The sequence below is a fragment of the Chiloscyllium punctatum genome, chromosome 8, assembly GCF_047496795.1.
Source record: "Chiloscyllium punctatum isolate Juve2018m chromosome 8, sChiPun1.3, whole genome shotgun sequence".
In the NCBI taxonomy this organism is placed as follows: domain Eukaryota; kingdom Metazoa; phylum Chordata; class Chondrichthyes; order Orectolobiformes; family Hemiscylliidae; genus Chiloscyllium; species Chiloscyllium punctatum.
The window spans coordinates 77,778,804-77,803,672 of NC_092746.1; the positions used below are offsets into that span (position 1 = coordinate 77,778,804).

At 40.3% G+C, this 24,869-nt stretch overlaps 1 protein-coding gene across 6 annotated transcripts in view; it reads left to right on the plus strand.

The window, feature by feature from the left end:
- Nucleotides 1-24,869, plus strand: part of adam22 (ADAM metallopeptidase domain 22) — a 391,455-nt gene that overhangs the window by 336,335 nt on the left and 30,251 nt on the right. For 3 of the 6 annotated variants that reach the window (XM_072575862.1, XM_072575864.1, XM_072575865.1), the window contains exons 24-28: nucleotides 9,161-9,254; nucleotides 18,007-18,097; nucleotides 20,094-20,111; nucleotides 20,878-20,988; nucleotides 22,528-22,628. In XM_072575862.1, coding sequence (XP_072431963.1) covers nucleotides 9,161-9,254; nucleotides 18,007-18,097; nucleotides 20,094-20,111; nucleotides 20,878-20,988; nucleotides 22,528-22,628 — 415 coding nt within the window. The other 3 variants (XM_072575868.1, XM_072575866.1, XM_072575867.1) reach the window with 3 other exon arrangements.

Sequence of the window (24,869 nt, forward strand, 5' to 3'; positions counted from 1 at the left end):
AAGATTGTTACCTGGTGAAGCTGGAAAACAGGACTACCTGAATGGTAAACAGCAGAAGCAGCAAGTGACAATCAGTGCTAAGCAATCCCACAACCAATTAGATCAAAAGGACCTAAACCTTGTAGTCCAGCCACATCCAAACATGAATGGTCGTGGACTGTTAAACAAATAACAGGATGAGGAGGCTCCATAAACATCAGTGCAAAAAATAAGGCTAAAGCATTTGCATTCACCTTTAGTCAGGAGTGCCAATTGGATGAACCACATCTGTCTCCACCTGAGGTTCCCAGCAGCAGAGATGCTAGTCTTTAGCCAACTTGATTCACAGCACGTGATGTCAAGAAACAGGTAAAGGCAATGGATGCTGCAAAGACCATGAACCCTGACTGCATTGCATTAATAGTATTGAGGATTTATGCTCCAGAGCTGGCTGTGCCCCCAGGCAAGCTGTTCCAGTACAGCTACAATACTGACATCCACCCAATAATGCGGAAGATTGACCAAGTTATGATGTGTCCATAAAGAAACAAGACAAATCCAACCCGACCATTCATTGCCCTGTCGGCCTAATCTCAATAATTAGCAAAGTGATGGAAGGAGTTGCCATTGAGTAACACTTGCAAAGGAATAAATGCTCATTGACACTCAGTTTGCGTTCCACCAGAGCCACTCAGCTCATGACTTCATTTCAGCCTGGACCAAAAATGGACAAAATAAATGAAGTCCAGATGTGAGGTGAGAGTGGATTGTCCTGAAACCAAGGCAGCATTTGACTGCGTGTGGCATCAAGGAACCCCAGCAGAACCAGGATTGTTTGTAATCAAAATTCTCTGTTGGTTGGTGCAAGAATAATGGTTGTGGTTGTTGGAGGTCAGTTATCTCAGTTCTATGACATCTCTGCAGGAGTTCCTCAGGACAGTCCCCTCAGCCTGACCATCTTCAGCTGCTCCATTGCTGACCTTCCATCCATCATAAGATCTGATGTGGAGATGCTCGCTGATGACTAAATAATGTTTAGCACCATTTGTGAATCTTTAGCATTTGAAGTGTCCCGTGGCCATGTGCAGCAAGACCTGGGCAATATCCAGGTTTAGGCTGATAAGGGAGAACATTTGGATTACACAAGTGCTAGACAATATCCCTCACCAACAAGAGAGAATCTAACCATTGTCTGTTGACATACAATGACATTACCATCATGGAATCTCCTACTACCACCTTCTTTGGAGATATCATTGAGCAGAAACTGAACTAGACCAGCCAGAGTATTGTCACTGTACAAGCAGTACAGTGGCTAGGAATACTGCAACAAGTAATTCATTTCCTATATCCCCATATTCTGACAAGAACAAGCCAGGAATGTGAAAGAATGCTGCCCGTGTGTCCGGATGAATGAAGGTCAAACAACACTGAAGAAGCTTGACACCATCCAGGACAAAGCAGACTGCTTGCTTGGCACACCATCCACTTCTTGCATCAATGACACATGGTGGCTGCAGTGCAAAGGTGGGTTATAGTTACATGGGAACATCACAACCTACAAGTTGTCCTTCAAACCATATATCATCCTGATTTGGACATTTACTACTGTGGGTATACCTGCACCCCAAAGACTACAGCAGTTCAAGAACGCAGAACACTACCACCTTCACTAAGGCATTAGAGATCAGCTGTGAATGCTGGCATGGCCTGTAGCATCCTCAGTCCACAAATAACCATAAAATATCTGGATATTTCAGGGTGCTGACTCGTTAAATGAAAACATTTTGAATCTATTAAAATGTTTTAAATTCACAATCCATGATTCAACTATTGTTAATTAAATATAAATTGCAATCCATGTGGATAACAATGCACAGAAATAATAAATGGTCTGGTACCCATTCAGTATCACATGACAGAGAGAATGTAATGCAACTTTTTAATGTAAGTACGCTATTTTGCCAAGAGTTGTAGTTTTATTCTTTTATTTAATTTCAGTAAGATTTCAGTAGAAAATGATTCTATGCCTAAACAAACAGTTACACAAAGTAGGCATGTACATCATGAATATGTACAGACTTTCAATATCTACTTAATGTTATAATCTTATTTTTCTAAATACTAATGAGACAAAACTGCATAGCATGTCCTCACTAATAGGTAAGTGAAAATTTCTTTTTATTTTCCATTAGTGAGCAGAATTTGTGTAACCCATCCTCACCAATGGGATATTTAAAATTCAATCCATGTTCTGACAATGAGGGTAATCTACCTCATTTATTCTCCATGGTGAAACATTTAATAGCTTTTCATACTATACTAAAACCTATATCTCAAATTATGAACTTTTCAACATTACAATAATTGCCAAATTGCTATTGATAAGTAAGTATACATAGCTCATGTGTTGTTGAATAAATGTGCATAACAAAACTAAACACACCATACTAACTTGGAATATTCATTGGAATAAGCACATTTCTTAAAGAAAAATGTTAGATTTTGAATGGTTTAATCTAATGAGTTAAAACTAATGAGCTTTGACAAAGGGTCAGTTAGATTCGAAATGTCAGCTCTTTTCTCTCCTTACAGATGCTGCCAGACCTACTGAGATTTTCCAGCATTTTCTCTTTTGGTTTCAGATTCCAGCATCCACAGTAATTTGCTTTTAAAACTAAATGCAGTCTGATTATGCAATAGATAGATCTATAAAAAGAAAGTTTTTTTTTAACTTCTGCCATGGGACTGGGTGTCACTGGCCAAGTCAACATTTGTTGCTCACCTTTAATTGCTCTTGAACCAAATGGCTTGTTAGGCCAACCAGAGGGCAGATGAGAGTCAACCACATTACTGTGGGTTCACAGTCACATGTCAGCTAACTGGGTAAGGATGGCAGAATTTCTTCAATAAAGGACGTTAGTGATTTAGATGGGATTTTATAATAATCAATAAGAGTTATCATGGTCACCATTACTAACTACCTTTATAATTCCAGATTTTTAATAAATTGCATGTAAACTCCACCAGGTGTTATGGTCAGATCTGAAGCCCAGAAAGCTGTGGATGCTCATTCATTGAGTATATTCAAGACAGCCACCAGTAGATATTTAGTACAAAGGGTATTAAGGAATAACAGTGATGTAGTGGTAATGTCACTGTCTTGACATTCAGTGGCCCAGGCTAATATAGCAGATGTGGTTCAAATTCTACTGTTGTAGTGGTTCAATTTAAATTCAAATAATTTAAACAACATCTGGAATTGAAGCCTAGTGTCAGTTATGGTCACCATGATAAAATAATTCTGTTTTCTAATGCCCTTCAGGGAAGAAAATCTGCCATCCTTCCTCGCTTTAGTTTATATGTGATTCCAGATCCACAGCAATGTGGTTAATTCTTAACTGCCCTCTGGGATGGCTGAGCAAGCCACTTGATTCAAGGCACTTAGGAATGGGCAACAAATGTTCCACATGCCGCAATGACCATTTCCACAAAGAATTTGTAAAACTTAATTGCTACAGGGATATTGCAAGAAAATGGAGTTACAGTAGAATATCAGCCACAATCTTATTGATTGACAGAGCTACTACTATTTTGTATATTCTTATGAAACTTCTAGTTACAGTATAGTGAATAATCTATTAGTATATGGAACCTTATAAAGAGAATCTGTTCATCAACAAGAATACAGCATATTAATGAATTTTCACTGTAATTGTAAACTGATAAGCATTTCCCTAAGAGCAAAATGTACTAGTTAATCTGTTTTACTTGACAAGATTCTCAATCACAAAGCATTCTCTCTTCATTATTAATTGAGGTGATCAGACATGTATTGATTACTGTCTACTCAGTTCTATTAAACTTTTTTCTCTGGAAGCACCATGGTGTGATATTTAGCTGAATAGTAACAGTGCTTAAAATGCATTTAAGATTAAATTTAGTGATAGGAATGTTATTCCTTGTTAAAGCAGTTAAAATGATTATATCTTTTTGAGTATCTGCAAATTGAGCATTTGTTCAGAGTCTAAATATTGTATAGGAAGAAAAGACTCTGCTCATCAGAGTGAAATAATTTATTTTGTTGAACTGATAAATGGATTTGAACAGTGTGGAATACAATTGTTTTAGAGACAATGCTAGTTTTAAAAAAAATGAAAAGTTTTCCTTAGATGTTTCCATCAGCAACATAATGTGTTGTTTAACTCTGTGGTGACTGGAGCCCCTGAGCAGTTAAACATAGCATTCACCATACTTTCCATTTAATTGAACATAGAACATGAGAAATAGGAGCAGGAGTAGGCTATTTTGCTCCTCCAAATCTGCCCCGTCATTCCATAAGATTATGATTGATCTGCTCCTGGCCTCAACTCCTCTTTCATGCCAGCTCATCATAGCCCACAACTCCTTGCTATTTTAAAATCTCTCTGCCTGAAAGGAATTGTATTTTGAGAAGAGGCTAAACAGGGTGGCTCTCCATTCACTAGAGTTTAGAAGAATGAGAGGTGATCTCATTGATACATATCAGATTCTTAAGGGACTTGCCAGGGTGAATGGTGAGAGGAGGGAAAGTCTTAGGACCAAAGGGAATTGTCTCAGAAATTGGGGGGGGGGGGGGGGGGGGTCAGTTTAAGACTGAGATAAGGAGGAATTTCTTCTCTCAAAAGGTCATGAGTCTCTGAGAATCAAGAGTACAGGGAAAAAGCAGGAAAAGTGGATTTGAGAAGTATTGGATCAGCTATGATCCTATTGAGTAGCAGAGCAGGCTCAAATGGCTAAACATTCTGCTCCAGTTCCTATTTCTTATGGTCTTATAACTAGAAATTTCTTCATGTCTCAGTTCTAAACAAGTTTATTTTTATTCTGTAACTATTACCCCTAGTTTGAGATCCCTCAACCAGTGGAAATATGTTCTCACCAACTACTCTGTCAAGCCCCCTCAAAATAGTGTATGTTTCAATAAGATCATCCCTCATTATTATAAACTCAAATGAATAAAGGTCTAATCTGTTGAGATGATATTAATAAGTCAACCTCTTTGTTCCAGGAATTGGCCCAGTCAGTCTCTTTTGACCTGCTTCCAATGCCAATGTATACTTTCTCAAAGTTGGGGACCAAAACTCTACACAGTACAGCAGGGCAACCTCACTAACTCCTTGTACTAATGTGACAAGACTTTCCTATTTTCATATTTCAACTTCCTGGAAATAAAGACCAATGTTCTATTTTGCCTTTTTAAATGCTTGCTGCACCTACATGCTAACTTGTGCTTCATGTGCAAGAACACTCAGATCTTTCTGTGCTCCAGTCTCATTTTGGGGTGTCTCTTCATTGAAAACAGGGTTCCTTTTGATTCTTTCGATCAAAGTGAAGACCTCACCCCTTCCTACATTAAACTTCACCTGACAAGTTTTTGCCCCCTTACGCAATCTGGCTGTATCCTGTTGCAGATTCCCTTTGTCTTTTTCACAACATGCTCTCACATCTACTTTTGTTTCATCAGCAAATTTGGATGTATTACACTTTGTTCCCTCCTTCAGATCATTAGTCTAAATATTTAATAATTTAGACATGGGAGTTGATCTTTGTGGCTCTCGACTAGTTATTTTTTCCAACTTGTAAAACACTAATCTTCTTTGTGTTAACCAATCTTCAATCCATGCTAATACATCCACTATCCTAAATTCTTAATCTGTGCAAGAATCTTTTTAATGTTATTATCTTGCATAATGCCTTCTAGAAATCACATACCCCTGGGGTGGCACAGTGGCTCAATGATTAGCACTGTTGCCTCACAGCGCCAGGGACCTGGGTCGATACCCGCCTCGGGCGACTGTCTGTACGGAGTTTGCACATTCTCCCCGTGTCTGCATAGGTTTCCTCCAAGTGCTCCGGTTTCCTCTCACAATCCAAAGATATGCAGGTCAGGTGAATTGGCCATGCTAAATTCCTCATAGTTTTCAGAGATGTGTGGGTTAAGTGCATTAGCCTGGGGTAAATATCGAAAAGTAGAGGAATGGTTCTGGGTGGGCTACTCTTTGGAGGGTCCGTGTGGACTTGTTGGGCTGAAGTGCCTATTTCCACACAGTAGGGATTCTATAAATTCTACATCATGTCAGATCTGTGGATCAATTCCATTTACCCATCTTTGACCCCTGCCTAAGGGTTGGTTTTGGGCATTTACATAAACAATAGGTGATAAACCTTCTAAACTTTTAATCTTAAAGGGATTTGCACAATTCAAATGTCAAACTGCAGTCATATATTAGCAAATATGGTTGCATTTTGAACTTTTTAACATGTTTAAATTCATTGATCAAATTGTTAATGTTACAGGATGGCAAAGTTGAACGAAGCAATTGATTGCTATAAGTCTGCAAAATAAATTATAAATGTACAAATGCTGGAAATGCACAGTAAAGATAGGAAACACTGGATACACACAAATATACTAGTCAACATAGGATAGAAGAAAGGAAGACCTCAGAAAGACATGCTGTAAGGTTTGGAGATTCAGGACCACAGTTACCCTATATGGAGGCAGTCAAACATTCATAAGTTATTTTTAGATTCTGTATTAAGTTTGTTGAAAACAACAGCAGTTTAGCTCTGATACTGAGATGATTAGAGAGAAAGAGTGTACGAGCTCTGACAAGTGAGGATGGTCCACTCAGTGCCAAAAGCAAAGGAGGTAGTTGGCACAAATTCTATTGATGTTATGAAAGTTGTGAAGGCAGCATCCTGCTCTCTAGTTAAAGAATTCAAGAGCTCTTCCCTGGGCCTTACTCTGCCTCTTTTGGTCTATCTTACATCTGAAGAAGACAGCTGCAGGTACAAACCACCTCCTGACTCTGAGCAGTTGTTGGTAAACACTATTTCTAAGAGTTCGTAGTTTACCCCACAGAATGTTTCAGAGAACACCTCTGGGACACCCGGACCAACCAACCCAACCACCCCGTAGCCCAACACTTCAACTCCCCCTCCCACTCCACCAAGGACATGCAGGTCCTTAGACTCCTCCATCGCCAGACCATGGCAACACGACGGTTGGAGGAAGAGCGCCTCATCTTCCGCCTGGGAACCCTCCAACCACAAGGGATGAACTCAGATTTCTCCAGTTTCCTCATTTCCCCTCCCCCACCTTGTCTCAGTCAAATCCCTCGAACTCAGCACCGCCTTCCTAACCTGCAATCTTCCTCCTGACCTCTTCACCCCCACCCCCACTCCGGCCTATCACCCTCACCTTGACCTCCCTCCACCTATCACATTCCCACGCCCCTCCCCCAAGTCCCTCCTCCGTACCTTTTATCTTAGCCTGCTGGACACACTTTCCTCATTCCTGAAGAAGGGCTGATGCCCGAAACGTTGATTCTCCTGTTCCTTGGATGTTGCCTGACCTGCTGCGCTTTTCCAGCAACACATTTTCAGCTACCTTCCCACTATGTCAATTATGCATTTGGCTCTTAGCCAAAGGTCATGGGCCAGCTACCCACAACGACAGAATAGCCATCACTCCCATGCGCACCCCAGCTCAAGGTCAGCTTACCTCTTGTAATAATAGACCCTTCTGTTTTAACCAAATAACTTGGGGGCACCAGGCGTCAATAAGCTGCATAACTTTTTTCTATAACTTGCCTTTTGACCTTCTTTGGTAGATGCTGTTTATATTTGGCCTATAGAGAGAGATTCAAAGCTGACTCAGCTAAATTTATTCCAAGTTTCAAACTTGGTAAAAGGAACTTGAGGGTCCTAATTTCTTATGACATCCAAAATGTAATTTTTCTCTTCACAAATTTTTACTGGTGTAATATATGCTTCCAGCATTTTCTGTTCTTATTTGTGTATTGAACAGGTACAGGATGGGAGAATGGAACTTTGCTTATTAACCTATTTTGAATCTAACCCAGAATGATAAAATTATATTCCTGTTTTCTGTTGTGCAAAGTGAAAAGCTTGGGTAATCTCTAATGATAGCACATAATCACACACTATTAGTACAAATCAATGTTAAATTTGACAATGACACACCTGCCTTGAACTCAAGGCTTGCTAAACTTTACCTGAGAGACCTTCACAGTGATCCTCAATGTTATAATTGTCTATTACTGTGCATGAGACCTCAAACATAATTGTAATTGCTGACATTCAACAAGTGAATAAAAAAGTCACCATTACTGTATAAATATTAAAATTAACATTTTAGTTTGTATTGATAAATTTCCTGGAAAATCAGGAATCGGCCTCCAGGAAGCTGTTCAGTCCTCTTCCGCCTGCAGGAACCTGAAACATAACCGGAAAATCCCATTTACCTTTCTCAAATTGGTCAAAATAGGCATATACTTTTGGTTATCTTCATTCTCCCCCCACAAAAAGTGACCTATTATTGGGGTGGATGAAGGGACTGGAATGCTAGTTGACTGGACTACTTTCAGCACTTGCAATGTATAATCCAGGTCCCAGCAAGGGCTGAAAATCAAACCAAATGTAGGATCAGTACCATTTATGCACCTCTCAAATGCATTGCTCCAAATAATATTTTGCGAGCACGGATTAATGAAATCAAAAGTAAATGTCCAACATTTTAATAGCCATTTTCAAGGTTGTTGTATAGACCAATGTCTTTGTTGTGGTGTGAGTAGGAAAGATTCTCTCACTTATTTTAACAGGTCTCATTCAGCTTTGAAAATATGACATTTGGCCAATCAGAACACAGTTATATGGATACAAACAAATTTACTGTGAAAAAAAGAACAGCCCTGCTCATCAATTGATGAGTTAGATTAAGCTCTACTTTTAGCACATTTTCAGAAGGCTCATGAAGTTGTCCTTATATATATAATTTACTCCTGAAATCAGTAAAGTTCACAACATTGAATTTTGGATGTCAGTATATTAAACATGGCGCTGGATTAAAATCCTCTGCATTAGAGGTAACCATTATAACATAGAAGTTTCCAGAATACAGTGTACAAAATAATAATGTCCTATTTTCAAAGCAAATGTTTTCTGTTTAACAATTAACTTCATCCATACCATTTTAGAGCTCATATTAACATAATGGCAACTGGTTAATTGAATAATGTTTTCATTCATTGATAGTATTATTGTGAGTTTGGACCAGCAATTAAAAACAGATGGAATCTTGTAGATATACTGTTTAATTTTGATATTTCATTTACAGACTTGCAGCAATGAAGGAAAATGTACGTGTGATCTAGACTGGGATGGTGCTGACTGCCATATATATGCACCAAAGGAAGTAGCAGAAGGGCAAGGTTTGTGTAAATTATGTACTAGTGTGCTCTTTGCAATGACTATGAACATTTTTACAGGTAACAGTCCCATTTATAGAAGCAGAGTAAGAGCATTCAGCCCCTCAGACTTGATGTGCCGTTGTTTGAGATGTTCGTTAATCTAAGTCACTTTTTCTTTGGATGGAAACATGTGGGGGCCTGAATGATGTGAACTACTGATTTGTGGCAGAATCACGCAAGAAATCCGCAAGGCCTATCTCAATGTTGAGAACAAACTGCTGCATCGCTGGACAGTGAAGAGAGTTTGTTGCTGGGCAGCGGTGAATTGTCCAGGGATGATCCCTGGAATGACAGGTCTAGCATATGAGGAACAGCTGAGGATACTGGGATTGTATTCGTTGGAGTTTAGAAGATTAAGGGGAGACTTAATAGAGACGTACAAAATAATACATGGCTTGGAAAAGGTGGATGCTAGGAAATTGTTTCCGTTAGATGAGGAGACTAGGACCCGTGGACACAGCCTTAGAATTAGAGGGGGTCATTTCAGAACAGAAATGCGGAGACATTTCTTCAGCCAGAGAGTGGTGGGCCTGTGGAATTCATTGCCACGGAGTGCAGTGGAAGCCGGGACGCTAAATGTCTTCAAGGCCGAGATTGATAGATTCTTGTTGTCTAGAGGAATTAAGGGCTACGGGGAGAACGCTGGTAAGTGGAGCTGAAATGCGCATCAGCCATGATTGAATGGCGGAGTGGACTCGATGGGCCGAATGGCCTTACTTCCGCTCCTATGTCTTAACTAAGGGAGATTATTACTTGCTAAATGCTTTATTTATGCCACAATTCTCCTTGTAAAGATTCAGCTTCCTATCTTCCCAACCACACCGAATCGACACCGAGAATTCTTGATATGGAGATCAGTGTGACCAGCCTTCGTGTCACTCAGCACCAAACAGTATCTTAGAACATGGCCACTATGTGCACATGCCCCTCATTCATGACATTGACATCCAATGAATTTCATCCATTTGCCAACCTTCACGACCCTCATAATATCACTTCAGTCCACTTGCAGGATGTCTTTGAAACACCATGGGACACACTAGAAGCTAGCATTGTTGCTGCAAGGACACTTTACATACAGGAGCCCATAGCCAGCTCACAGATAGGACCAGGCTGCATTTCAGGGCTGCTTGCATGCTCTCTTAGTACCTTGGGTGTTAGAACATTGGGACTTCAGCCAGAATTGAAGGCTATCAGCAGTGCTTCATTGTTGCACTCTTTTGCACAGAAATACAGACAGACTGCTTGTCAAAGGGATCTGTCAGGGCTTGGACAGGATTTGAAGGGATGTCTTGCTGTGTGGCACATGGAGACATCAATGTAGCAGCTTCCTGTGTGGCCAATACACTGCACATTTATTCAACTGATGACCATGTCAGAAAGTGGATGGGGCTAATCCTCAGCCCAGTCAAGGAGGCGCCATTGTCAGACACAGGGTCCTGGTAACGAGTCACAGGGGTTTGCCATGGTCAAATATTCATTTAGGCCATTCATGATCAGGGTCTGTCTGTCTAGAGTCTGGGGAGTGGGCAGTGGCCAGTCCTGTAGGGCCATCAGAAGCAATCAATGGAAATGTGTATTATCATTCAGGAGAGTGCAGTGGTCAGGGATCTGATCAGTCAAATCTAAGGGCTGCTTATTGAAGGTGGTCAGAAGTCTTGGGGTGAATTCAGTTCTGGGGGGTGGGGGAGGGGGTCCATCCATTGATCAGTGATCTGTAGAACAGGGGACAATCACTGCCAGAAAGACTGGTGGCAGGATGTGTGTACAGAGGTAGGAACAATGACAGTAATAGACAGAAACTCTCAAGGTGTAGGGGGTAGGCGGAACAGAGTCAGAGGGCATAGTAGGCTACAGCAGTGGGGGTTATTGGCTGTGCCTGTCACTGTAGGCGGTGGTGGAGAAGAACAGGTTGAACATCATTAAGGCGTAATTTCGGGGTTCAGGTGGCAAGGAAGACAGCTGGAGGCACAGTTCCGTGTGGTAGTGAGGGGCTGAGGCAATTCCTAGCATGGGCAGAGGAAGTGTCACTTCAGTGGAAGAGAGTACAAGCTTCACATCTGGACAGTAGGGGATTGAGTACACAAATACGTGAAATATATTCACAAACTGCAGCTGTGATCATTTGCAATCATTCCATTGTCTGTTTCCAATACGTGCAGAGTGAACAAATGCTTCAAGTGCTGATCAAAGACAAATTGCGTCATGCACTTGGTACTTGCAAATTGAACAATGCCATCTCTATGATGTGGAAGTTAGTAGCAATGACATAAAAGGAGAAGATTGCTGGAGAAAAGTGTCTTGTCAGTTGTGAAACTTGCCAAGGGTTCATTATATCTCCTGTTCATTACAATGGACTCTACTGAATTCAATGCTAAATTGAATATTTTATATCAATGTGGGATGGGAGGGTGATCAGAGTACTGTAGGCATTTCCTTTTTAATATAATGTGTTGACTACTGAACTAGCATAGCAAGTCAACATGCTGTGATCAGGAACCTGATGGAACAGACTATGAGGTTTCCTGATGATGCTGTTCTGTTGCTTGGAGTAGTCTGGGAGGCCCCAGTATAGTCTGGATAGGGTGTTGTGCATCATCCTGATGTGCTGTGCTCAGCATAGTTGGAGCAGGCAGTGAGGTGATGTGATAGATGCGTGAGGAAACAGGAAAGGCAAGCAGTCTTCCAGGAGGAGGAGGAGGACGAGGAATGTAGAGAGGAGAAACTCTGCATGTCCGTGACAGGGCTCAGCTGCATTGCATTCTACAAACCAGACAGGACCTGATTGACATCCAGTTCCAGTAGATGAGAGCTGGGTGCATCATGGAGTATAAAATAGTCATCATTTAAGATGCCAGCATTTGGTTTACATTATGGAGGTGAACTGCAGCACCTATTCATTTTGTTTGTACTTGCTGGCTGTATATAAAAGCTTATGTTTGAAATTGTGCAAGTGCTTGCCCATGTGTGATGTTCCCCTCCTAAATAGTGGCACAATGTGGGTGTCCAGTGGGCACTGGGGACAGAATAGTGCTGACTTAGAGAGGATCTTTAGATGGAATGCAGCTAAGGCTAGATAAACTGTGGGCGCATTGGATATTAGATTATCTCGATACGTTATGTCTCAACATCTTAGATATGTTTAAGCATATTAGTCTAAAGAAAGGCTGTTCATTATATAGCCCAAGCTATATAATCAAAGAAGTTTAACCATCCTAATTTCTTTAGTGTTATACAGACTATATTTGCCAAAAGAGATAATATTGACGTGCCTATAGCTGATGATTACTTTCTTCTTATCCCGCTGGAATCTTTTACGTAACATGTTTTTGTATTTCAAGTTTATTTCCTTTCATAATGTCATGGGTGACATAAAGTCATGCGACACAAAAACAGGCCCTATGGCCCAAATTGTTCATGCTGGCCAGGTTTCCTAAACTGAATTAGTCCCATTTGCCTGGGCTTGGCGTGTATCCTTCTATCCTTTCCTGTTCACGTACCTGTCCAAATGCCTTTTAAATATTGTAAGTGCACTTGCCTGCACCACCTCCTCTGTCAATGCGTTCTATATAAGCACTACCCTCTGTGTGAAAACGTTGTCCCTCAGGTCCTTTTTAAATCTTCCCCCTCCCCCCACCTTAAACCTATGCCCTCTAGTTTTGGACTCCCCTACGCTGGGAAAGAGATCTTGAATTTTCACATTACCTATGCCCTTCATTATTTGAAACCTTTATAAGGTCACCCCTCAGCCTCTGAACCTCCAGGGAAAAACGTTGCAGCCTGTCCATCCTTGCCTTATAACTCAAACCTTCCAGTCTTGTTAACATTCTTGTAAATGGTTTTGAACCATTTCCAGTTGAATAATAGTCTTCCTATAGCAAGGCGACCAGAATTGTACACAGTACTCCAAATATGTCTTATACAGCTGTAACATAATGATCTAACTCCTTTAATCAGTGCTTCTACTGATGAAAGCAAGCATGCTAAATGCCTTCTTCATCAACCTGTTTGCCTGTGATGCCACTTTCAAGGAATTGTGCACCTGCACCCCTGGGTCTCTCTATTCACAAACACACCCCATGGCCCTAACATTGACTGTGTATGTCCTGCCCTGGTTTGTCTCACCAAAATGCAACACTTTGCATTTATCTAAATTAAACTTCATCTGCCAGTCCTAGGGCCACTAGCCCAGTTGATCAAGATCTCTTTGCACTCTTTGACAACCTTCTTAACTATCCACAGTACCATGAATTTTGGTGTCATCTGCAAACTGACTAACCATGACTCCTATAATCTCATCCAAATTGTTTATATAAATGACAAACAACAGTGGATCCAGCACCGATCCTTACGGCTTATCACTGGTCACAGGTCTTCAACAACAACCTTCTATCATCACCATTTGTCTCCTATTGCCAAGACAATTTTATATCCAGTTGATTAGCTCTCCCTGGATCCTGTGTGATCTAACCATATTAACCAGTTTACAATGTGAAAACCTTGTCGAAAGCTTTGCTAAAGTACATGTAGACAATGTCTATCGCTCTGCCTTCATCTATCTTCTTGGTCACATTTTCAAGTTTTGAACATTATTTTCCATATACAAAGCCATGCTGACTATCCCTAATCAGTCCATGCCTTTCCAAATACATGTAAGTCCCATCTCTCAGATATCATTGGTTTTCTTTTTGCACAGAAAAATAAACTGAATAATGGATTGTGATCCTCAAATACTAATTAAATCAAAATATTCATATTCCATTTATCATGAAACATAGCCATTTATACACAGCAGTTCACAAATTGTGAATTGTTCCTTTGTGTTGTCAGATTTTGGAGCTGTGCTAACTTGTTTGAGTTTACTAGGATGACAGTATACACACTGTAGCAAGGTTTATAGTGTTGGCTTTTGTGTAGCTAAAAACCAGGTTCACTCAGAAACAAAAGATTGTGGATTGTAACTCTCAGAGCTACATACTTACAGTTCTAATGTCCACACCATTTATCTGTTGGAGAAAGAATTCTCAGCTTGTTCTTTAAAATGAATAGTTTGACTGAAGCTGTCAGATAGAGAGAGACCAGCATGACTCCATACCTCTTAAAGGTAAAGTTGCCATAATCCCAAAGGACAATAGGGTTGTTCTCTCATTATAGAGAGGACAAATGGTAGTAGTGCCTCAAGAAAGAGTGATGTTGAGAAGGCAGAACCTTCATGGTAACCTCAGTCACTACAGGAACTGATTGGTATCACTCCACATCATGCACTAGCTGCCCAGCTAATTGGTTAGCCAACTGAACCCAAAGAATGTAAGATTGAGGACACTGAATTTAACAGGGCCATGTTTGGAACTATGCACCAAAAGAATGACGAGGGAATGACTAGCCAAAACTAGAGATGTTTTTGAGCTCAGAGCAGGGATGCAGTTTGCTTTGGGGTATAATGATTGAATACAGTGGATCATGGGTGGGAAGTTATTTTCCAATTCATCATTAAATTCTAAGTAGAGCTGATAAAAAATGATCAAATTGTTAGTTTTTAAAATATTAAAGTTAGCAACTAAGCTGTAAAAACAAAAAATAATAGGAAGTATTATTCAAGCAATGAAATGATTTTGGTCAGATGCAGTTGCTGCCAGGAAGGCAAAAAAAACCCAGCAGTTGATTTTCATTTGTTTAACAGATTATAGAGATGAGTATAGTAAAATAACGGTGGCCTTAGCTGGTCTAGACAGATAAGAAATTGTTTTATTAACATAATAACTTTGCTAATTGGAAGAGCAGACATGATCAGAATGTAATTACATTTTGCCTAAGGGAAGGTGATTCATTAAAAAACTGTTTCGCAATGACAACAGTTATAAACCAAAAAGACAAAGAGAATTTAATTAAGCACTATCTCCTGCATTTTGAGTGAGAATATATTGCACATTGTATCCCCTTCTTATTTGTATTAGAACTTACACAATTTACACATGCTACATCTAGCTAATATTGTGAAATGCAATTGCTTTACATATGTTAATTGAGTGGATTTACAAACTGGTTCATTTTGTTAGTATCTTTGGAAATGCGGCACATTGGACCATAATTTACTGACAAGAAATGGTGAGGCAGATGATGTTCACCATTGCAAATGTCAAACCTAGCAACAAATTCAGGCAAGGACAAATGTGCAATTACGCAATTAGGATATCCAAAAGTTGTCGGCCATGTTAATGACATCTCCCTACACCATTGAAATGCATTGGTTATTGTACAGTTGCTGCATTTACACAGTAAGTATGAACTAAACTCACCACATAAAGTTAAGTCTTGTCCATTTTAAGCAAACTTTTATGATATGAATTTTAATTGCTGTCAAGCAACTTATCTCGCACTGAAAAATAATTATCATATGTGTGGATCTCATTCTTTCACCATTCTTAATTTGGATTTTAATAATGCAATAATTTAAATTAACAGTTTCAAATTTAAATGCAGTCGGATGTATTTGCTGAATGTAACCACGCCAAGTGGATGCCTGACTGTGGCTAGGCTCCTGTACCATGTGTGAACTCTGCCCTTGACTGACAATACCAAGACTTTCTGACTGTCAGCAGCTCTCCTTGACTTGATAGAGGATTATCCACCACATCCTTTCACACATTGCCATTTCCTTGCGATATCAAGGCAGTGTGATTCTCATGCAGCACTGCCACATGCTGGAAGTGTGAGATTGACATAGTACTATACCATCTAATAAGATATTCACTCCTTGAATTAATCACTTCTGACAAGTATGACAAGCTGCCTTGGCTCTGCATGTGTGCTAAAGTGCAAATCAGTTTGGCAGTATTGTGAACCTTTAGGCTCTGGCTGAAGCATCAATGCGTAAAAGTCATGGCACGTCAATTCAAGGCCAGGTAGTGATGCTGTGAGCGTCCAGGTAGGCACTAAGTAATTAAATACTAAGACAGCGAACTAGCAGCCTTTTGATGCAGCTTGAGGTAGGTCAAAAAGGTGTGGCACTGGAAAAGCACAGCCAATCAGGCAGCATCCAATGAGCAGGGGAGTAGACATTTTGAGCATAAGCTGATGAAGAGCTTTTGCTCAAAATGTCTATTCTCCTGCCCCTTGGAAGCTGCCTGACCAGCTATGCTTTTCCAGTGCCACACCTTTTGACTCCGATCTCCAGCATCTGCAGTCCTCACTTTCTCCTAGACTGTGAGCTGACTGCCTGTCCTTGTGCGCAGAGTGACCTTGCAGCAGCAGGTCAATCTGTAAGAATCCTGTGAGTGGATTAAAGGGGTGCCATGAGTATTCTGAGATGCTGCCAGATGACCGTGGAATGTGCCCTGACATGTAACCAGGTGTCCCAAGATGGCATCTTAGAGGATCAAGTGGCAAGCTGGAGTGGCAGTCTACCTGGGCTGACTTTCACATTGGGAATTGTCAACATCTAGGTTCCTCACACTGAATGGTAGGATAGGAAGCTGCATGTTAGGCAAGCTTTGGTGTTAATGAGGCTGCTAACAAGCAATAATATTGTTTGATGAGCATCTCACCATTCCTCCTCAAGAGTCTCACATCACTGTCTGGATCTTAAGTGCAGCAAGTTGCTCCCACCATTGAGTTCAGTCTCTCAGGACCTGTAATGCTATTCTATTCTATTCATCATAATTCATGTTGTTCATGTCCCAGTAAGGTTCTGTCCATTATTTTAAACATTGTAATTGGAGAGCCACAAGGCAGAGATGTGAAATTGTAATAATATTGAGTTCATACAGTGCGGTGGAGTATGCGCTGTACTGAGTGGCCTTGGTACAGTACTTATTTGTTTTGTATTATTGGAGATAATTCTACTCACAGTGACAATCTCAAACTGATCCTTACAGTGCACAATTTCTGTCAAACAGTCTTAGTTTTAAAAGATTTCACAACTTTTGTTTTTAGTTGTTTCTTTATTTTTTCTTTTTGTGGTTTTGTACATTTTCAAGAATTTGATGTAATTATGATAAAACAACCTTTTTGGAATTTTTAGTCCTTATAATCTGAATTGCTGTGATCTTCAAGGACCTGAAATTTGCAAATCCTTTGTGCTTGTTTAAATTGGCATTTGTCGTTTCTTATTAATTTACCAGAAAATGCATAATGGAAAGAAATTGAACAATGTAGGACTTCTGTGTAGGAGTTACATAGTTCATGTGCATTCTCTAAGATCTCTACCTAAGTGTGACACACAAATGAAAACAGCTCATGCAAGTCTGAGATTTTAAGAAATTTTGAATTGACCGTTCTGACTCTGAATACCAATATTTTGTGGGATTCTTAGTCATTTTCAAAGTATCACTAATACAGTTGTTTTGTATAATGAAATGGAGAAAGTTAAGAATTGCTTGGCACATTTGATTATATTTTGTAGTGTTAAATATTAAAGAAGAAATACTATATATAAATAACATTTATTATCTAATAGACTTCTAACACATAGAAGCCCCCTGTAATTCCTTGATCAGTTACTGTAATTGTGTCAGAAGATCAGCAGAGGTCTTACTTATGTACCCTCTAATAGCTGGATCAAAAATGTCTGTTTCCGATCTACTTAGGATAGAGTGACAATGAGAAAAACTTTGACATGAACTGAAAAAATATAGATAATGAACAGGTTAAATTGAACCAAGTTACTTGCTGATTTCTCAGATTAATTGGGTGTGTTTCCTTTCTGTTATCATAGGATCAATTCGAACCAATATCATTATTGGTGCCATTGCAGGAACCATTTTGATGGCAATTCTCGTGTTGGCTGTTGCAGCATTGTTTTACAAGTAAGTCTCAAAACATGACCAACTCAAGTTGCTGTCTGATCTCCTTGAGCTCATTTCCAAAATATATTGTGTGTAAAACAGCTATAAATGCACTGGAATTGATGCTTTCAGGATTTTTAAAATTATGTTGCACTTACTAACATTATTAATTTTGTTACCTTCAGTGCCACAAGAAACAGTAATTATGTAACATTTCCGATGCATTTTTTTGAGTTCATGCTACTGGGAGGGAGGTTCACCCACCAGCTGGACAATAGAAGCTGGATATTGCATCCAGTGGTGAAGCAACGACACTCATCATTTACATAGGCAAAAGGTTCTGACTGCCTCTGCCATGGACATCTCCATTTCCAATGGTAGGTTAAATCTGTTGCTACATCAAGGAATCCACCAGCAGTGATTTCAACAAGTTGGATAAAGGAACCTGCCATGGGGCAAACATGGACAGAGAAACACTGAAATGAAAGGGGAGATGCAAGTGAGGCATCAAAGTGACATTAGATCGAATGTGCCATCAGGCAACGAGGCAAAACTGAAATAATAGGGAATTGTGATATACTGTTTTATGTGGTACAAAGGAAGAGGATTGTGGTTGTTGGAGATAGGACATTACCTTCTACAACAAAGCATTTTTAGCTACTTCATCAATAACCTTCCTTCCATGAAGTCAGAAGTCAGGATGTTCACTGATATTGCACAATGTTCAGTTCCACTTGTAACTCCTTAATAAAACTATCCATGCGAATATGCAGCAGGACCTGGACAATTACCCGGCTGGTATATAACAAGTAACTTTTACGCCATATAACTGTCTGTCTTCAACCAGAGAGAATCTAATCATCTCATGTCAACATTCGACAGTGTTACAATTGCTGAAATCCCGTCAATGGGGAAAAGCCCATCCATTGACCAGAAACTGAATGAGCACCAACCCAAATTCTACTTATCACAAGTACAATCCAGAAGATAAAAGTCAGCAGCTGCATGAGAATACACCTGCAAGCTCCCCTTTCAGCCATGCTCCGCAGCCTTTGAAGTATATTGCTGTTTCTTCACTCTCAGTCCCTAATAGCACTTTCGCTGTACCTACAGCAAATGGACTGTAGCAGTTCAAGAAGGCAGCTCGCTACCACCTTCTCAAGGGCAATAAGGGATGGGGAAATAAATGCTAATGCAGCCAGCAATGTTCATATCCCACAAATGACTGATAATGCTGACCATCAGTGAGAGGAGATCGCACCCCATGGAGTTTTTGACCAACCTGATTGGGTCCAAGGGAATGGTAACGGGGCAAGTAAAACAATTGATCAAAGTTTTGGCTGTGGCAGATGAGCTGTTGCCCTAATGTAAAAAATAGAAAAAGCAAAGGATCTGAAGGAGAAAAAAATAAAATTAGAGGACAGCTACATTTATAACAAAACATTGTTCAACTTGTGTTGAATCCAGAATGCTGGAAAGTGCTAATCGTAAGTTTGTTGCTGAAGCATACATTGAGCTTTACTGAAACAGTGCAGCCGGGCAAGGACAGAGATATCAACATGAGATTGAAGTAAATAATTAAAATGACAAGTTTTCACCTTCCTGGAGCAGTCCAGTTTCTGGATAGGATCACATTGTTTCTGCTCCACATATCAGCAAATATGGTTCATTGATGTTGACTTTTCCATTGATAATCCAACCAAGATGGTCATTCATTCCCAAAATTCCTTAAAGCCAAATTCAGAATCATGCTTCTGAAGAATATCCATTGCCTTCAGTTTTTAAATAGAGACATGAAATTGCTAATTGCAATCTATTGCAAAACTTCAGCAATCATTTAGTGAAATGTACAGGAATGCAAGATTGATTAATCCAAAATAGTGTTTGAAATCAAATGATTCATTATGACAGTTCATCATAACAATTATTAGCAATCGAGTTTATGAGCTAATTTTTTTGTCATGAACATGCATTAAGTTTTTTTTATTTGTTTGCTCCCTCTGCTTCATGTTGAAAGAAACTACCGAGAAAGAAGGTATGTTTGTTTAATTTTAGGGTGATAATGTGTGCTTTAACATGTTGCTTTTTAGAAGTGACTAAAATCGTTCATTAACAGTTTATAACTGATCATCGGGGTTATCTTCCCAATGCATCTTTGCTTTACCCCATTGTACTGCTGCCTTGTCCTCCTCCTTTTCTTCATCTTTCACTTTTTCTTTCCCTGCCACACTCTGGTTCCAACTGGGAGGGCAGAGAATTTGGCGCACAGGCTTCTCATGGGTGGCTTTCAGTGTCACTCTGGGGTCAGCTGTGAGAATAGTTCTTCTGTGTACCACAAACAGACATGCCAGTAACCTGCCACCGTAATCGGTGCCCTATTCTCTGAGTGCTTCACCAATCAGAATGGGCAAGGCTGACAAAATGTAGTCGAAATTACAACAGACAAGTCTGAATGATAGTTTAAGATTGGAATGCAAGCTTGCAACCCACTGGGTTGGGAATCTGACATTCCTCTAGAGCTACTGGGTTACCTGTCATCAGATAGATCATGAGGGAATACACCCATTGACTGCTTCACTTTTAAGCTTGTCCAACTAATTCATTTACAACTTTATCTTTACAGCTTTCATCTTCCACATAGCCTGCTTTTGAATATGTTGCTTGTGATACCATGCAGCATAACATCAACCAAATTTGAATTTTGAACGCAATTCTTTGATAGAATGTTATGAGGTATGGTGGTTCTAGATGTACTTGTTCTGGGTTTGATGGCTCTTCTTTCCCCTTCTCACTGTTTGTAGGCAAATGCCACAAGGAGACTATGTCAAAAAGCCTGGGGAAGCTGACTCTTTCTATAGTGACATACCTCCTGGAGTCAGCTCAAACTATTCAGCATCTAGTTCTAAGAAAAGGTCTGCATTTCTTTTTCAACCTATTCTTTTACAAGCAACAAGCAGATTGAGTTAATGACATAGCAAATAGAATAAAGCAAACGTATATGGAGCTTGAGCTTTCAACCATTTTAAGCCAATTTCCCCCTGTGTGTGTGGGGTGCTAATGCAAAAGCTGGTCTTGTGCCCAATTCTGAACTATATCCATTTTAATGCAGGCACCAGAAAACCTGAATTTGGCTTGAAGGAAGGTGAACAGCAAGTTAAAATGGCCAGGGTTTTTTTTTTGTTTCTTGCCAAACATCTTTGCTGTTTAGAAATAGCGACATGATAGATAGCTGTGCTGAGGTGAGTCCCAAGTTTAGGAGTGGCATTTGTAGTGTTTTGCCTCAACCACACTGTTTCAGTTAGCACAGAGATTGATTCCGGTAGTTTAATCAGGTCTTCCTTCTTTTCTAAGCTTCACTTCCCTCCTGCCAAATGACAGAAGATAATAACAAGGTCTTCCAAGTCTCTTGAATTTTTTTTAAGACTGAGTTTTTGAGCCATGGGATTAATTGAAAATAAACTTGCAGCATATAAGTTTCTGACAATGTTGTATACGGGTTAAAGAGTCCTAACTACTGGATTGTTCAGACTGTATTAGGAGGCCAAAGAGAAATGGGAGTAGAATACTAGAAAGAAGACAACTCATGTGAAATGAAATAAAGAGCAGACAAACAGTAAGTAATTCACAGTGGCCACGATTAGGTTGTTTCTTTTTTCAAATAAAGGTTTTGTTTTATCAGATTTCTCTTTTGGCCTCACTCTCAGCATGCCCTGTCATTGCCTCTACAAAACACATAGCCCGGATTCACTAAACAGCGTTCTGTGTTCCACCATCATGGGTCAGCACTTCGCATTTTGTTACCCCTTACACACCATGCATAAGTGTACCAGTCATTGCCAAATCGGCCTGCGTATTGATGAGCATGTCTGGACTCACAATATCGGCCCTCACCTCATGCCTTGAAAATCTGTACTGATCGATCTGCTGTTATTCCAATTCTGGAGGGATATCATTCACTCAAAACGATTTAGTGATTCGTGGAAAAATGAGTGACGTGCAATTACCTCAGGAGTGCTGCTGTACATTTATTCTACCTTTGTACAGACCCTGAAGTGGCCATGAATGTAGGCCAATGTGGCCCTGTTGCATGTATAAAGAATGAGCACTTGCTGACAATAATGCAGAGCACACAAGGGGAAATTGTGAATGAGCATAGCACTCCATGACTTTGCACATGCGCTATCAAGGCCTCTTTCCTTGCTTGTGAATCAGCTACAGTGTAATGATCTGCATGCACCAAGGTAAGCACACAAAACGTCTCTCACCAAAGGCTGCTCCTTCAGCTAACCTATGCAAGTTTTCTGATTTAAATTTTCATGGTAATAAACATTTAGATGCAGCAACATCTCTATTTTGGTACCTTAGTACTCTACGCTGGAGAAACCAGAGGACAATTGGACTTTGTAAGATATAAATAAAGGATCACTTCACATATCCATTTAATATTTCAGATCAAATGGACTGTCTCATTCATGGAGTGAACGGATTCCAGATGAAAAACATATTCCAGATGTCTGTGAAAATGGTCGACCACGCAGTAACTCCTGGCAGGGTTAGTGTTATTTATATATGTATACATATAACACAAAGGCATTTTACACTTATGTGAGGAATAAGAGAATGGTCAAAGAAAGAATAAGGCCAATCAGGGATAGCATATGGAATTGTGTGTGGAGTCTGAGGAGATAGGGAAAGCCCTAAATGAGTTTTTTGCTTCTGTCTTTACGAAAGAAACGAACTTTGTAGTGATTGAAACCTTTGAAGAGCAGGTGTGCATGCTGGAATGGATAGAGATAGAGGAAGCTGATGTGCTGAAAATTTTGTCAAACATTAAGATTGACAAGTCGCCAGGCCCGGACCAGATTTGTCCTCGGCTGCTTTGGGAAACGAGAAATGCAATTGCTTCGCCACTTGCAAAGATCTTTGCATCCTCGCTCTCCACTGGAGTCGTACCTGAGGACTGGAGAGAGGCAAATGTAATTCCTCTCTTCAAGAAAGGAAATAGGGAAATCCCCAGCAATTACAGACCAGTCAGTCTCACGTCTGTCATCTGCAAGGTGTTAGAAATGATTCTGAGGGATAGGATTTATGATCATCTGGAAGAGCATGGCTTGATTAAATGCAGTCAACACGGCTTTGTGAGGGGCAAGTCAAGCCTCACAAACCTTATCGGGTTCTTTGAGGATGTGACTAGAAAAGTTGATGAGGGTTGAGCTGTGGATGTGGTGTATATGGACTTCAGCAAGGCATTTGATAAGGTTCCCCATGGTAGGCTCATTCAGAAGGTCAGGAGGAATGGGATACAGGGGAACTTAGCTGTCTGGATACAGAATTGGCTGGCCAACAGAAGACAGCAAGTGATAGTAGAAGGAGAATATTCTGCCTGCAAGTCTGTGGTGAGTGGTGTTCCACAGGGCTCTGTCCTTGGGCCTCTATTGTTTGTCATTTTTATTAATGACTTGGATGAGGGGATTGAAGGATGGGTCAGCAAGTTTGCAGATGACACAAAGGTTGGAGGTGTCGTTGACAGTATAGAGGGCTGTTGTAGGCTGCAGCGGGACATTGACAGGATGCAGAGATGGGCTGAGTGGTGGCAGATGGAGTTCAACCTGGATAAATGCGAGGTGATGCATTTTGGAAGGTCGAATTTGAAAGCTGAGTACAGGATTAAAGATAGGATTCTTGGCAGTGTGGAGGATCAGAGGGATCTTGGTGTGCAGGTACATAGATCCCTTAAAATGGCCACCCAAGTGGATAGGGTTGTTAAGAAAGCATATGGTGTATTGGCTTTCATTAACAGGGGTATTGAGTTTAAGAGTCATGAGATCTTGTTGCAGCTCTATAAAACTTTGGTTAGACCGCACTTGGAATACTGCGTCCAGTTCTGGTCGCCCTATTATAAGAAAGATGTGGATGCTTTGGAGAGGGTTCAGAGGAGGTTTACCAGGATGCTGCCTGGACTGGAGGGCTTATCTTATGAGGAGAGGTTGACTGAACTTGGACTTTTTTCATTTGAGAAAAGGAGGAGAAGAGGGGACCTAATTGAGGTATACACGATAATGCGAGGCATAGATAGAGTTGATAGCCAGAGACTATTTCCCAGGGCAGAAATGACTAACACGAGGGGTCATAGTTTTAAGCTGGTTGGAGGAAAGTATAGAGGGGATGTCAGAGGCGGGTTCTTTACACAGAGAGTTGTGAGAGCATGGAATGCGTTGCCAGCAGCAGTTGTGGAGGCAGGGTCTTTGGGGACATTTAAGAGATTCCTGGACATGCATATGGTCACAGAAGTTTGAGGGTGCATACATGAGGATCAGTGGTCGGCACAACATCGTGGGCTGAAGGGCCTGTTCTGTGCTGTACTGTTCTATCTGTATCTTATATATTTATATACTTACAATATATTGAAGAACATGACCTGGATTTTCTAGCCAAGGTCAGAGAAGATGCGCCTGCTACTGACTGGGGTTTAAACTCTCCATGTACCATGTAGCAAAAAACCAAATCAGGGGCCAAGTGATGGGTATAATTCTAATGATGCCATGCTCCTTCATTGTCAAGATTGGAAGCCAAACTGCTAAATGTCTACCTTCATATCATTGACTTAAATTTTGAATCAATTTGTCAAATCCAATATCGCAAGAATCCCCGACAGTGACAATGTTCACCTTCTCCTTCATCACTCACCCCCTGACAATACTCACCACCCTCTAACACAATTCATCCTCACTTACACCAACAAAGCTTTTCCTTCCCAACAATTCTAACCACTCTGTAGATCATGAAAATGCTT